This window comes from Belonocnema kinseyi, chromosome 6, assembly GCF_010883055.1.
Source record: "Belonocnema kinseyi isolate 2016_QV_RU_SX_M_011 chromosome 6, B_treatae_v1, whole genome shotgun sequence".
Taxonomy (NCBI): Eukaryota; Metazoa; Arthropoda; class Insecta; order Hymenoptera; family Cynipidae; genus Belonocnema; species Belonocnema kinseyi.
Window position 1 is genome coordinate 148026248 of NC_046662.1, and position 12746 is coordinate 148038993.

The window sequence follows — 12746 nt, forward strand, 5'->3', positions numbered from 1 at the left end:
TGGCCCATCTCGGATGCGGCCCAGCGACCTTTTCCTGTTGGGCCGCGCCGACCTCTATTACATGGTAACAGTTATGTTCCATATTTTACGAGTTACTTGCAACGATTTGTATATTGAAGAGAAACTTGTTCAATATGTTGAAGATGCAATTTGTTTAATTGAAACTAGCATTTTCTTACTTTTCTAGCAAATATATTGATAAAACTCGTTAGAATTTTACAATAGCTTAAAATATATTAAGTTGCAATAGTTAGTTACATTTATTTGAGTTTTATTTTATGCTCCTGATTTGTATATACCTAGTATCATTAATTAATTCAAATTTTCTTTTGAATTATCAGCGTATAGTAGAACCTTCTGTTATCAGTAAACTTATGTAGCTTACCATCATTTTGTACCAGGCATGTCTACGGATTTTCCCTTGATTTACTTCTCTTTCCCCTCTCCTAGCCCTTCGTATCTTATCCTCGCACACTCGTTTACCCTTTGCGCAATTAGTGAGTGACATATTTGTACTCTTTCTACTTCCAGCGAATATCCCTGTTTTATACCATACACAGCAATGTATTATCGCATGCACCAGGCTAGGCCAACTACGTGAAAAATAAATAGCGATGTTCTGCGCCCTCGACCACTATCAGGAGAATGTAACAAAAAATTTAACAAAAAAGGAAGAATAAAGACAAAATGAATTAAATGAGAAACGCGAAATGAGAAATTAATAATAATTTGCATGGTGTTTCTTAATAACTTCATGTTGTCTTTTTTTCAGAGGTCATGGTTTCATAGGTTAGCTTCTGCAACTCGGCATTTCCAGTAGCCGCCACCCACTGTAGGCCTTTTAATCGTCACGCTTGAAACCTTTGTCCTATCACCTCTTTCTCGTTTTTTACGACCACAGCCACTCACTGTACAAGTGTATCGATCCATTTCAAAAAACTGTTACTTTTCACGTGTACACCATGACAGCTCAATGTGTCAACAAATTCTGAATTTTCGCGCGCGCTTTTTGCACCAAAGGTAGCGCATCAGTGCCATCTACCACTATCAGGACAACTAATTTTGAACCCCTCGCTGCCCACCAACCCCCCAGACCCAAGTCTCACAAATTGGCCATTTCCTCTAAAAGAGTTGACCGTACCTGGCATGGACCTCGTCCATTGCACGTCGCGCACTTAAATTTTCCATCTGCTGCATAGCGCGCCTTACGTCTTCCCTCATTCCCCTGATCTTGCTTTTAATGACCTTGAGAGTCTCCTTTTCCGACTGCCCCTCTATTTTTAGAAGGGGGGGGGTCGTTTTACGTGTCCTTACACTTTTTTCAACAGACTGTCTACCGCGCTTTTCTCCGGACTCTCTTGACTTTCCCTCTTCTTCTTCAAAAGACCCTCCCCCTCATTTGCTCTAAACACTCTCGCCTTCTCGCTTCCTTCGTTTCGCTATTTTCCTCCCCCGACGCGCCATCTGAAACCGACTCATGCATAGTTGACCATTGTAGCGTGTATAAAACTTCCTCACAATCCAACTTCATCATCAGCACTTACAGCAGTATCGCTAAACATCTTCCACTCCTCCACGTCTCGCTCTTTCGTCAGTAACTGAAACCGCTTCATTCAGAAGTACCTTCTGCAACCCACAGATGTCTATCAAGACTGTTTCCGTTTACCGCCTCAATGTTTCTTTCATCTCTCTTTATTCCATCCCTCACAGCCCCTACCGATACCCTTTTCTCTCCCCTAACATCTCCTAGCACTACAAGGTCAACTATTCTCCCCATTTAAGGCCGAAACTCCTATACACAAACTCTCTCGATCCCTTGCCGACGTAAACTCACTTTCCTCTAGCAACGTGAGATGTATAAGAATACACACCTTGTCCTAACTCTATCTTCTTTTGTGCTATAATCATCAGGAATTGCAATTAAATACAATATAATATTTTTGCAATCTGATTGAGCGCACTTGCATACCTTTGTCATGCGCTGTTTTACGTTAAGAATGTTAATAAGAACTCCAGTGACGTAATGCGTGTAAACAGCAATCTCCCCTCACGTACACCACTTTTGACAGAACTTGTAATAATCGAAAATGAATATGCTGGTAGTGCCCTGGAACTCGCTAAATTATTTTGGAATGAGAAGTAAAAGATTGCAAAATGATAAAGATATTGGAGTAATTAAGGGTTATCTCTGTCCTCAGGTACTACGGAAATAATATCTTTACTATTTTTAGTTTATTTACGTAGTTTTGTCTATAATTTCATCAGCATCCTTTTATTGTTGTCGAAGATAACTCCGTTATCATGGGGATGCAGTATTTCTTTTTGCTTCTTATTTTTTTTACTTAAAAAGTTGAAATATTTTATTTCAGATGACCTTCAAATCCTTACAAGAACTTAGTAATAAGTTTATCAAAACTACATCTTACAGCAATGGTATAGAAAGGTATCATAGCGGACCAAGCGACGGATATGCTGAACATGGATCTAACTGGCATGGGTAAGTGTAGTACTTTATAACACAGTTCGTTGTGCATCTGAATTATTTTTTGTCATGTTAAAGTCCTGGTAAGTAACGCCTCTTTTATAAACGAAAAGCAGTCTTCGTAAATATATTTCAAACACTTTCCATTCTGAAACTCGACGTCCAATTTAGTCTTTTTCTTTTGATCCAGCAGAATTTTTAAAAGAATTTTTGTATATAAAAGTTATTTCACGCAGAATCTCTGCAATGGAAATTGGAAGCGACTCAGAACCGACATGTGGACCCTAGTCATGAATCTAATTATTCTACACTTACTCAACTGAGAATTCATGCGAAAGATTCGATTCATGTCTCATGTGTTGCGTGGAATTTTTTTAAACTGTGTCAGCAGATTAGATTGAGTCGAATTTTATTGAATCGACACATAACGCACATCATAATAAAATATGTTGCTGTGATCGACACATTGACATAACATAAAATTGAAAAACGGTTGATAAAAGCAAAAAAATATAATTCAATATATTTTAATTCGTTTTAAGAGAGGCATCAATATACATTTAACAACAAAATTGTGTAATCCAAAAATTTATTTTAAACAATAGTTATTTGGCATTTGGTGTTTTCTAAACGTTTTTAGTACATAGCTTAATTTGTATTCAAACTCAATAAATTATGACTCTATTTGTTTTTTGAAAACTTCAATACAATTTTACTCGTTGCATTTTTTTCTAACATGTTCTAGGGTGTACCCGGTTTTTGATTATAGCCACGGACTGAGTTAAGTGGCTATTTAGAAGATGATGTTATAACATTATTTAATACGATGTTAGACATTTTTCGCTATGATATGTGTTTAATGAAAAACGCCTGCTAAAGTGCTGCCAGTACCCTACTGACTCCTAAATGTTCGAGATGTTCAGTGATTCTTGCGTGCACATTACCTGTAGCCGAAACTACAATAGGATGAATAGATGCATGTTTTACATTGATCTATATTGTGTTTACTGCATGCCTTTGCTTGCTTATACTGATGGATCTCGGTTGCATAGGTTGCCTGCAAATTTCAGTTAAGTGGACAAGCAATGTCGATGATGTAGACTCTTCCACCTTTATTTCTAGCATCAGGATGTCAGGGCGATTGGCTCGGATGTAATGATCCGTTTGGATAGTAACATCCCAATAAATTATATAATCCTCGTTTTCTAAAACGGGCATTGATATTCGTATCTATAGAAAGGCATCAATTCTATCAACAGTCCTAGGTTCACGGAAAGTTGTTGATGTACTCGTATAATGCCTGCTACATCATAATGCCTGTGCGTATATTCTCTCTGAGCCATTACACAAATGCCATAGATAATGGCTCGACGGATTCTTTGGTGTCTCCACTTAATCAGCTTCCGTTTCTAGATACAGAACACCTTTTTTAGGTAAATATTAGATGCCTCACTATCCACTGCATGTTGACCTAACGTTTTGGGGAGGTTGCGTGAATAACTTTCTGTCCCCATTGTAATTCTAATTCCTCTATGGTTTTTGCCCTAATATTCATGGCCACACCTTAAGACAAATTTAAGGACACGTGGTCAGTACCCGCTTTACAGACTGTCCTGTAAAGCGCAAAATCTCGTTTTCTGTTAGAATAGTCTCGCAGCTGTATTACTTGTGACTTACACCTGTTTTAAAATCTACAATACCCGTATCCAATACATGTCATTACAGAACTACCTATCAAACGCTGAATTAATGTGGTGCATTCAGTGCTTTTTCTATTTCTACGCGGACGATTCTGTTTAACTTTTCAAGACCGGTGATAGATCATTTGATGACACCGAAGAAGTACGTAAGGACAGTCATGATATAGGTGTTGATTTCTCTGGCTTTGTTTGATGAATTAAGAAAACTCTTCATAATCAATCTGTGTCTCCTAGTGAAGGCAGTCGTTAGGCTTGTCTTAACTATCGTATGCTGAATATTCTTAGATTCAAGAATACCTAGATATGTATATAATTCGCCTGCAGCCATTGCCTCGATGTCATTTTGGAACTCGTTCTTTAACTCTGCGGTCCCTAATTTCCCTCTGACTAAATGCACTATTTTGCATTTGTCTAGTCCGAACTCTATGTGTATATCATTGGAAGACTGCTTTGTGATATCGATCACTTCCTGCAGTTTCTGGGCTGAACTAGCGTACAGCTTTAGGTCATACATGTGCATATGATAGGTCACTTGATGAGTATCCTCATTATCATGAATTCTGAATCCATGCGATATGCTTTTTAGTGTTTTGCTCAATGGGCTCAACGCTTAACAGAAGCATAGTTCACTAGAGGAGTCTGCTTGAACTATACCCGTCGTGAAGCGTATAGATCTAGTCATTCCTGGTTGTCGATGATCAAAATGTTGCCTCAGATGACCTTACGCGGTAGACGGTACAGTTGGAAGTGAGGCTACTAATATAAGAAAATATGACAAGCCCCTTTATGGTCAATTTTACGGCATTACATGTAGAAAAGAGCTATCGATGGATCTGTCTAACATGTTTCTCAAATCTATTGCATTAAGATCGAAGACGGAGAGATTTAATTTTGCCTGCTAAGACAGCATTATAGACACCTTGGTTTACCGTGAGCGCGTAATTAATGTACCTGTATGTGAAATCAACTACCGAGCGTACAAGCAAGAGCCAGAAACACTTAAGCATGTTCTCAGTGCATGCTCAAAGTATGCACACTATGACTACATAGAGAGATGCATTGTGGCCCCAAAAGTTTTATATTATTGTTAAATATCAAGCTTTTCTTTTCGAGCTGAACAGGCTGTACTAAGGCTACAATTTTCGTCTTGTGGTTCTCATAATTAGCTGCCTTGGAGGTATGAAGGCTTCATTTCTTACCCAACTAAAATATTCTGGTTTACCAGTATCAGGCTTAGTCCATCGCGATCCAAATGCAAAATGTTCTTATGGGATCACTTCATCTGGCCCGTCAACACTGTTTCTCCTAACATGGTACAAATGTTGGTAGCTGTAAAAAATTAGCCAGAGGTGAAACCTTAGTTGAGAAGTTGTAGGCTCCGGAAGCAACGATCACGGTTCTTTGAGCAGGGGTCTTTAGCGAGGGGAAATTTTGTTCCATATACTCATTTGCAAGATGTCTTGTTTCCACTACTACGGCGCCACACTTAGCACCGAAAAATTCCGTCTCGCTCTTACATTTGAGTAAATGGTCGTAGTGGTGGAAATGAGACATGTGGGAAATTAGTATTTGCATCCAAATTTCCCCTCACTGAAGAGCCCTGTCTTAAAGTAACAAATCCCGACGCAACCGGAACGTGTATGTCGTCCACTCCTGCTCCTTCTATCCTAGAAGGAAAGCAAGAACGTGAAATTTACGCAAAATACTTCGTACAACACTGTTCCTTAGAGTGCGGTCTCTAGCTGCGGATAATCTTACGAAGTAGAAAGCACAGTTGGAGCTAAAGGTTTCACCTTTGGATACTTTTTCAGAGCCACCAAACTTTGTTCAACGTTAGGAGGAACAGTGTTGACGCTCCAGATGAAGTAATCCCAGAAAAACAGCCTCTTGCATCTGACTCGCGGTGGATTGAGCATGATACTGAAAAGCCGGAATTTCTTTCATTTGGCGAAGAAATGAAGCTCTTATACCTTCAAGGCAGCCGATTATGAGAACCACAAGATGGCCTTTGTAGCCTTGGTAAGGCCTACTTAGCTCGAAAAGAAGAGCTTGGTATTTCGCCTATATTTCTTTCTGTTTTACCGTGATATCACCATCGGCTGGTGCCGATAATTCAATCATGTAAATTGTCTTGTTCTTTAGATCTTGGCGTACGGCAAGACAAGCATTAGACCAACACAATAGAAATGCCGAAGATGGTAATATAACACTTTTAGAGGCGCATTGTCTCTCTATTCACCTATAGGGTGCATATGTTGAGCATCCTCTGAGAACATGCCCAAGTGCTTCTAGCTCTTGCTTGCACGCTCGGCAGTTGGTATTGCCTACATGTACATAGGGTGGAGTGAAAATGATCAAATTAGTCGAATTGTTTATCTTAACCCAAACATCTATCCATATTAGATTCTTATAATACACATATTCCAAATTATATTAGCTTCATATTAAAAATTATATACAATATGTATTACAGATTTTATATTACAAATTATATTTGATTTCTATTGAAAATTATATACAATATATATTACAAATTATATGCATAACGTTGTTAGAAACGCTTTTCGCGGCTGTTTTAATCAACTTCCCTTGAAATCCTTATTGGTTTCAAAAGCAGGCATTATTGCACGAGAACTCAATATCGAACGAATGAATGCCACCCTTTTTTCTGGACCAAAATCTTCCGCTAAGGCGTTAGTCACAAGCCTAACTGTTCGTTCCACAGCCTGCTTGTGAAATGGAAAACTCGAGAAATTCCAGAATTGTGGTACTGTTTCTCTATTAAGCATTTCCTAAAGTTGGTATTCATGAAAATGATGCAGTACTGGAGGGAATTTGATTTTGCAAGTAGACTAATCAATGAAATCAAAGTATTCTTTTGCTTTAATGTTGATGACTGGGACTTTGAAGAGACGAATAGCACCCGCATCATCACGTTTGGCACGCGGCTTGGCTGAAAGAATTCTTTTTAATCCCATCTCTCTGATCTCTGGTCTATCATCAGTCAGCATTGATAGAAGAATGTTTTCCGGATTCGCAAAATATGCATTTCGACTAAGAACAGTGTCGATTACATTTAGGTACTTCTTTTGGGAGCTAGCGAGAAGACCCAATGAACTGGAACAGATACTTCGCTACATTTTTAACAGAGTAATGTGCCTTGATTCTGAACCAGGAGGGAATGTACACTGTTGTAATAAATTTTACCAAAGTTTCGTGTTCTCTACTAGGTGTTTTAGTTCAAATAAACTTTCTCAGGAATCTACTAGCCCCAGTTAACCAGCGAGACTGACTGATTGATCCTGGATCTCGATTTTCTAGGTCTTCAGAACATACCCCCGACTCTACAGCGTAAGCTATTTCAAGTAGATACTGTTAATCTTTGCTCGATATAGCAGATCTAAAGTTGGAAGTAATCAATGTACTGTTTTAAATTGAACAACATGTGATTTTTCACAATTTGGCAAGAATTGTGCGATAGGTTTAGAAAATGATCGTGGACCTATTATGTTTAAAGAGATGCCCTAGAGGGAGCTCATTAAAATGAAGTACCCAAATAAATCACTAAAGTGTTCTGCCAATTTTCAGTTGAAGCTTTCGGATAATACCACTCTTAACAACAGCGTTCGCAACGGTACCATCACATCCGACAGATTGAAGATTCTCTGTGCTTTGAGGCATTTTGTCAGACACATAGATAAAAATACAGTCACAAATACTTTCACTCGAAACCAGAAGCAGATGTTACATGCCCAATGTACTGAGAACCATGTTCTTGAACGAGAGAGCAATGATCTTCTGTAACAGTGCGTTGGTAGTATTTAGTCCCTCGCTTCGCTTTCACGATTGTCTTGTCATAGCGACCGTCAAAGTAGAGGCCAAGACTTTCTTTCACTTTCTTTTTCAAGCAGAGGTTAAAACTATGAGTGGCGATATGAAGCTTCTTGTGCACTTTTTTCTCTTTCGGACAAGTGCAAGTGTCAAAGGAGCTGCACTTGCATGCGGCTATATCAAAAAGCTTCTAAGCCTCTCTTTTGAAATCCTCAATTCTTTCTTTGTTTACATTAGAGGTAAGTAGTTTTAGAATTTTTCCGTACTTATCATGATAATGACATATTTTTTCTACTTTACGCTTATGTATAACAATTGGAATACAAACATCTTTATATAAACCGTCAATCTTTATGCTTACTTTTTCTGCAACTTCTGACAAGCTTGGTTCCTTGTTGCTCTTAGTTTTCAAGCCAAGTTCTCATCTTTCGTACTGACAGCTTTCAACGACATCCTCATACGTAGGGGTGAGTGAATGCTGATCTCAAACTCGCGGTACTTATGGTTTAGAGCTCAGTGCTTGACACATTTTGCGTGGCAAACACGAGCCAATCGCGCAAGACTCCCTTCCAGCACTGTCGATGATATTACCAATCCGAAGCACCCCCTTGCACTCACCCGCTGGTGAGAACCGCGCTGCCGCTGGGTTCTTAACCATAAATACAGCGAGCCTCGAGAACGGGATTCACTCCTCCCCGGGTCCCCAAACTGCACACATGGTGCATGAGCCACAAGCAGATAAGAAGCACGTGAGTAAAGAATTTTCATTTAGAAATATATATTCTATCTAATTTTTAATATAAAACTGCAATTTATATTGTACATAATTCTTAATATAAAGAAAATACAATTTGTAGTATCAAATCTGAAATATATACATGAAACGATTATTACTTTTCGAAGCAATAGGAAATTTTTTTGGAATTTTAGAAATTTTGAATTTTGAATTTAAAAAAGGGATCAAAAGATATCAACCGATCTCAAAAAATTTTTGTGACTTTTTCCGGATGTCAATCCACAATTTCTTTTTGCTCAGCTCGAACGATTCGACTAATTTGATCATTTGCACTCCGTCGTAATGTACCTTCATTATGCGTTAGCGGTAAACTAATGTTAATTTTCCCTTTACTCAATTTTATTTCCTTTAAAATTGAGTTAGTATTGGTACGACTCGCCGTTATTGCTAACTGTACGTGCAACAATAAAAATGCTCTGTTTTCTTTTTTTAGATTTCCTTTTTTCTCTTTAATCATTTTCCGTTTCTTCATTTAATTCCACTTTTATTTTTCAAATACTAACTTTATGATTTCCACAAAAAATACAATAACACTTTCCGGATTTTACTTCTATTTTTAACGGATTTAGTTCACTTGTTCAGGACTCAAATTTACTTTGCCTTATTTTTTGCAAACGAAAAAATTTGTTTACTCGTTTCTGTTTTGGTCTTTGCTTACGTATTTCGAATTATGCTTTCACTGACGTCGAATGCAGCATATGGCGAAATATTGCGAGAAATCATGGCATGTAGAAATCAGAGAATATTTGAAAAAATTACTTTATATAAACATTTGGTATATCATGAGCAAATAAGAATCATCATTTGCACATTGATAAAACAATAAAAAATATGGAACCCGTGTCTTTTCATTTCTATGGAAGCCGCTTCCTAGGCGTAGAAGCCACCCCTAACAAGCCACGAGTATGCTAACCCACCTAACTCAGGGAGCAGCGAATTTAGTCGTTTACATTTCGTGAAATAATTGAATTCCACACTACAAGTGGGCTAACCTGGAAATGAAATTTTTCAATTTAGCATATTAACCCATTAACGCCGAGATGGTATGCCATTGTCCCTTGAAAATGTTATCCGAGGGGATTTCGGGGGTTCCTTTTCAATTGGCTTAGTTTTTTGTCATAACTCCTAGAAGAGCGAATGTGGAAAACAATTAGGGCTTTAAAAAAAAAACCAATTTTACTATTATGATTCATTTAATATTGACAATTTACTTATGATTTTCCAGCTTACTAAGACAAGACTCAATATTTTCCAGCCACTTAAGGCTGGACTTGGGATTGTCCAGCTAAGCAAGAAAGTACTTAATATTTTCCAGCCAATTAAGGCAAGACTTTAGATTGCCCAAACAATTATGGCAAGCCTTTGGATTTCCCAGATAATAAAGGCAAGACTTTTTATCGTCCAGCTAGCCAAGGCAAGACTTTGAATTGTCCAGCCTGGCAAGGCAAGACTTACGATTGCCCAGCCAGTTAAGGCAAGACTTGGGATTGTCCAGCTAAGCAAGGAAGTACTTAATATTTTCCAGTCAATTGAGGCAAGACTTTAGATTGCCTAGCCAATCAAGGAAAGACTTACGATTGCCCATTCAGTTAAGGCAAGGCTTGGGATTGTCCAGCTACGCAAGGAAGTACTTAATATTTTTTAGCCAATTAAGGCAAGACTTTAGATTGTCCAGCCAATTAAGGAAAGACTTTAGATTGCCCAGCCAATCAAGGAAAAACTTAAAATTGCCCAGCTAATATAGGCAAGACTTTGTATCGCCCAGCCAGACAAGGCAAGACTTTGAATCGCCCAGTCAGTCAAGGACAAACTTTGAATCGTCCAGCCAGTGAAGGCAAGACTTATGATTGCCCATTCTGTTAAGGCAAGACTTGGAATTGTCCAGCTATGCAAGGAAGTACATAATATTTTCCAACCGAATAAGGCAAGATTTTAGATTGCCCAGCCAATCAAGGAAAGTCTTCAGATTGCCCAGCCAATATAGGCAAGAATTTGTATCGCCCAGCCAGTCAAGGCAAGACTTTGAATTATCCAGCCAGTTAAGGCAAGACTTACGACTTCCCAGCGAGTTAAGGCAAAACTTACGATTATATGTCCAATAAAGGTGAAAGTATTTGCTTGTTTTCTTATGGAAACGTTCGCGCTTCATGTCAAACGATCGTTGAAGAGACTTTCGTTTATGACTGGTAGCGTCATTATCATTTCTTTGCCAAGACCAGCAATAGTCGGCCATCATTCTGACATTGCATCAACCTTGATAATGTTGCTCTTTTTGGTGAAAGTCTTGATGAAATCGTTCGCCCATTTCTTGACTGAATGCTCCAACATTTTGTGGGAAATAATCCAAATGAGATTTGAGAGAATGTAATTTGATACTCATCAAACAACCTAATCTTTTTTCATTCCTTAACATACTAGATACAATAGTTCTAAACTTGGGATCTTGATTGTTTCCTAAAAATTTTTGTACAACATCTTTGAAACTCAACCATGCGTCCTTTTCAATGTCATGGTTTTGATAAAGTCGTCATCTTTGATAAGTTTTCTTATATCAGGCCCAACAAAAATACCTTCCTTAACTTTGGCATCACTTAAATGCGGAAATGTACATCAGATATAATTGAAACATTTTCCTTCAGTGTTTAGGGCTTTCACAAATTGCTTTATTTACCCTAGTTTTATATGGAGTGGTGGCAATAATACTTTCTTTCTGTTAACAAGACTTTCATAAAAAACATTATACTGACCAACTGTCCACCCTAATCTGTCTGGCCATTTCTCCGTTATCCAATGTTCATCCCTTGCACGACTGTCCCAAGGGCAAAGAAAACAGGGTATTTAATGTTTCCTGATTGTAAACTATGAAAAGATGCCAATCCTCTGGCGTATATAAGTTTATTTTATATAAATTAATGAGTTCTTCGATATCATTACAATAGAGAATCACACTGTCCATTGAAAAGTACTTGATAAACTTTTCTTCTCTATTTCTGTAAACAGTTACTCTAGTGCCAGGTAACAATAGTTTCCTCTCTTTGAGTCTTGAAGCGAAAAACTCAGCTTTATCTTTTGGAAGATCAGGGTCACGTATAAAATGGTCTAATCCATCTTGGTCAAAAAATTTCGGACTTTCTTCATCTGATTCTTCCTTCATTGATTCATTATTTGGAAAGGGGTTTGTATCATTCCGAAAGGAAAGAGAGTTGCTGGAATTTCATTCATATTATTTTCAGTCATATCTTCTCTTTCCATATCGGTCCCTCTACTTCTATCTATTCCACCTTGCAAGTCTGTTTGCCATTGAGGTAGATTTGATTTTCGCACAATTGATTGCCTTTGCACCGGTATCGGTAATGAGTATTCGTCCCCTTGACCGCTCCCCCTATTTATTGTCATTCTATTCCGTGCAAGTTCTTTGATTTTATCACTTTGCTTTTCTTAAACATTTATTAATTCTTGTGCCTCATGCCAAAATTAATTATTATTATCTAAAAAATAATCAATTTCGAACGTTTTATCACTAATTTTTGCGTTTTCTTTCTCTTGTCTTTCTATTTCTATTCTCAATTTTTCTCGACTTATTGGTGCTCTTTCTTCTCTTTATCTGTTTATTCTTTCTTTCTCCTTTCTAAATGTTTCTTCTCGTTCTAACGGACTCGATTCTAGTCGTTCCTTTTCTCTTTCTAATTTTTCTTGTTCTTTTGTTTTACTTTCTATTTCTCTATCTATCATATTCGTTTCTAGATCGCTATTTCCTAGATTCGTAACATTTTCGCCTTCCATTCTCCAATTTCCTAACGTGTTTTCAGTATTGGGAGATAGTAAATCAACTATATTTATGTGTATAGGTCGGTTTTGTCTATGTGCGTTTGGTGTTCTTTCTGTACGCGTTTGTGTTTTTGTCGTCGTTTTCGGAATTGCACCTTTTATTTTATTT

At 37.8% G+C, this 12746-nt stretch overlaps 1 protein-coding gene across 3 annotated transcripts in view; it reads left to right on the plus strand.

Moving 5' to 3' along the window:
• LOC117174802 overlaps positions 1-12746 on the plus strand; it is a 270991-nt gene that overhangs the window by 49517 nt on the left and 208728 nt on the right. For all 3 annotated transcript variants that reach the window (XM_033364177.1, XM_033364176.1, XM_033364178.1), the window contains exon 2: positions 2370-2497. In XM_033364177.1, the coding sequence (XP_033220068.1) occupies positions 2370-2497 (128 nt within the window). The remainder of the gene's footprint in view (positions 1-2369; positions 2498-12746) is intronic.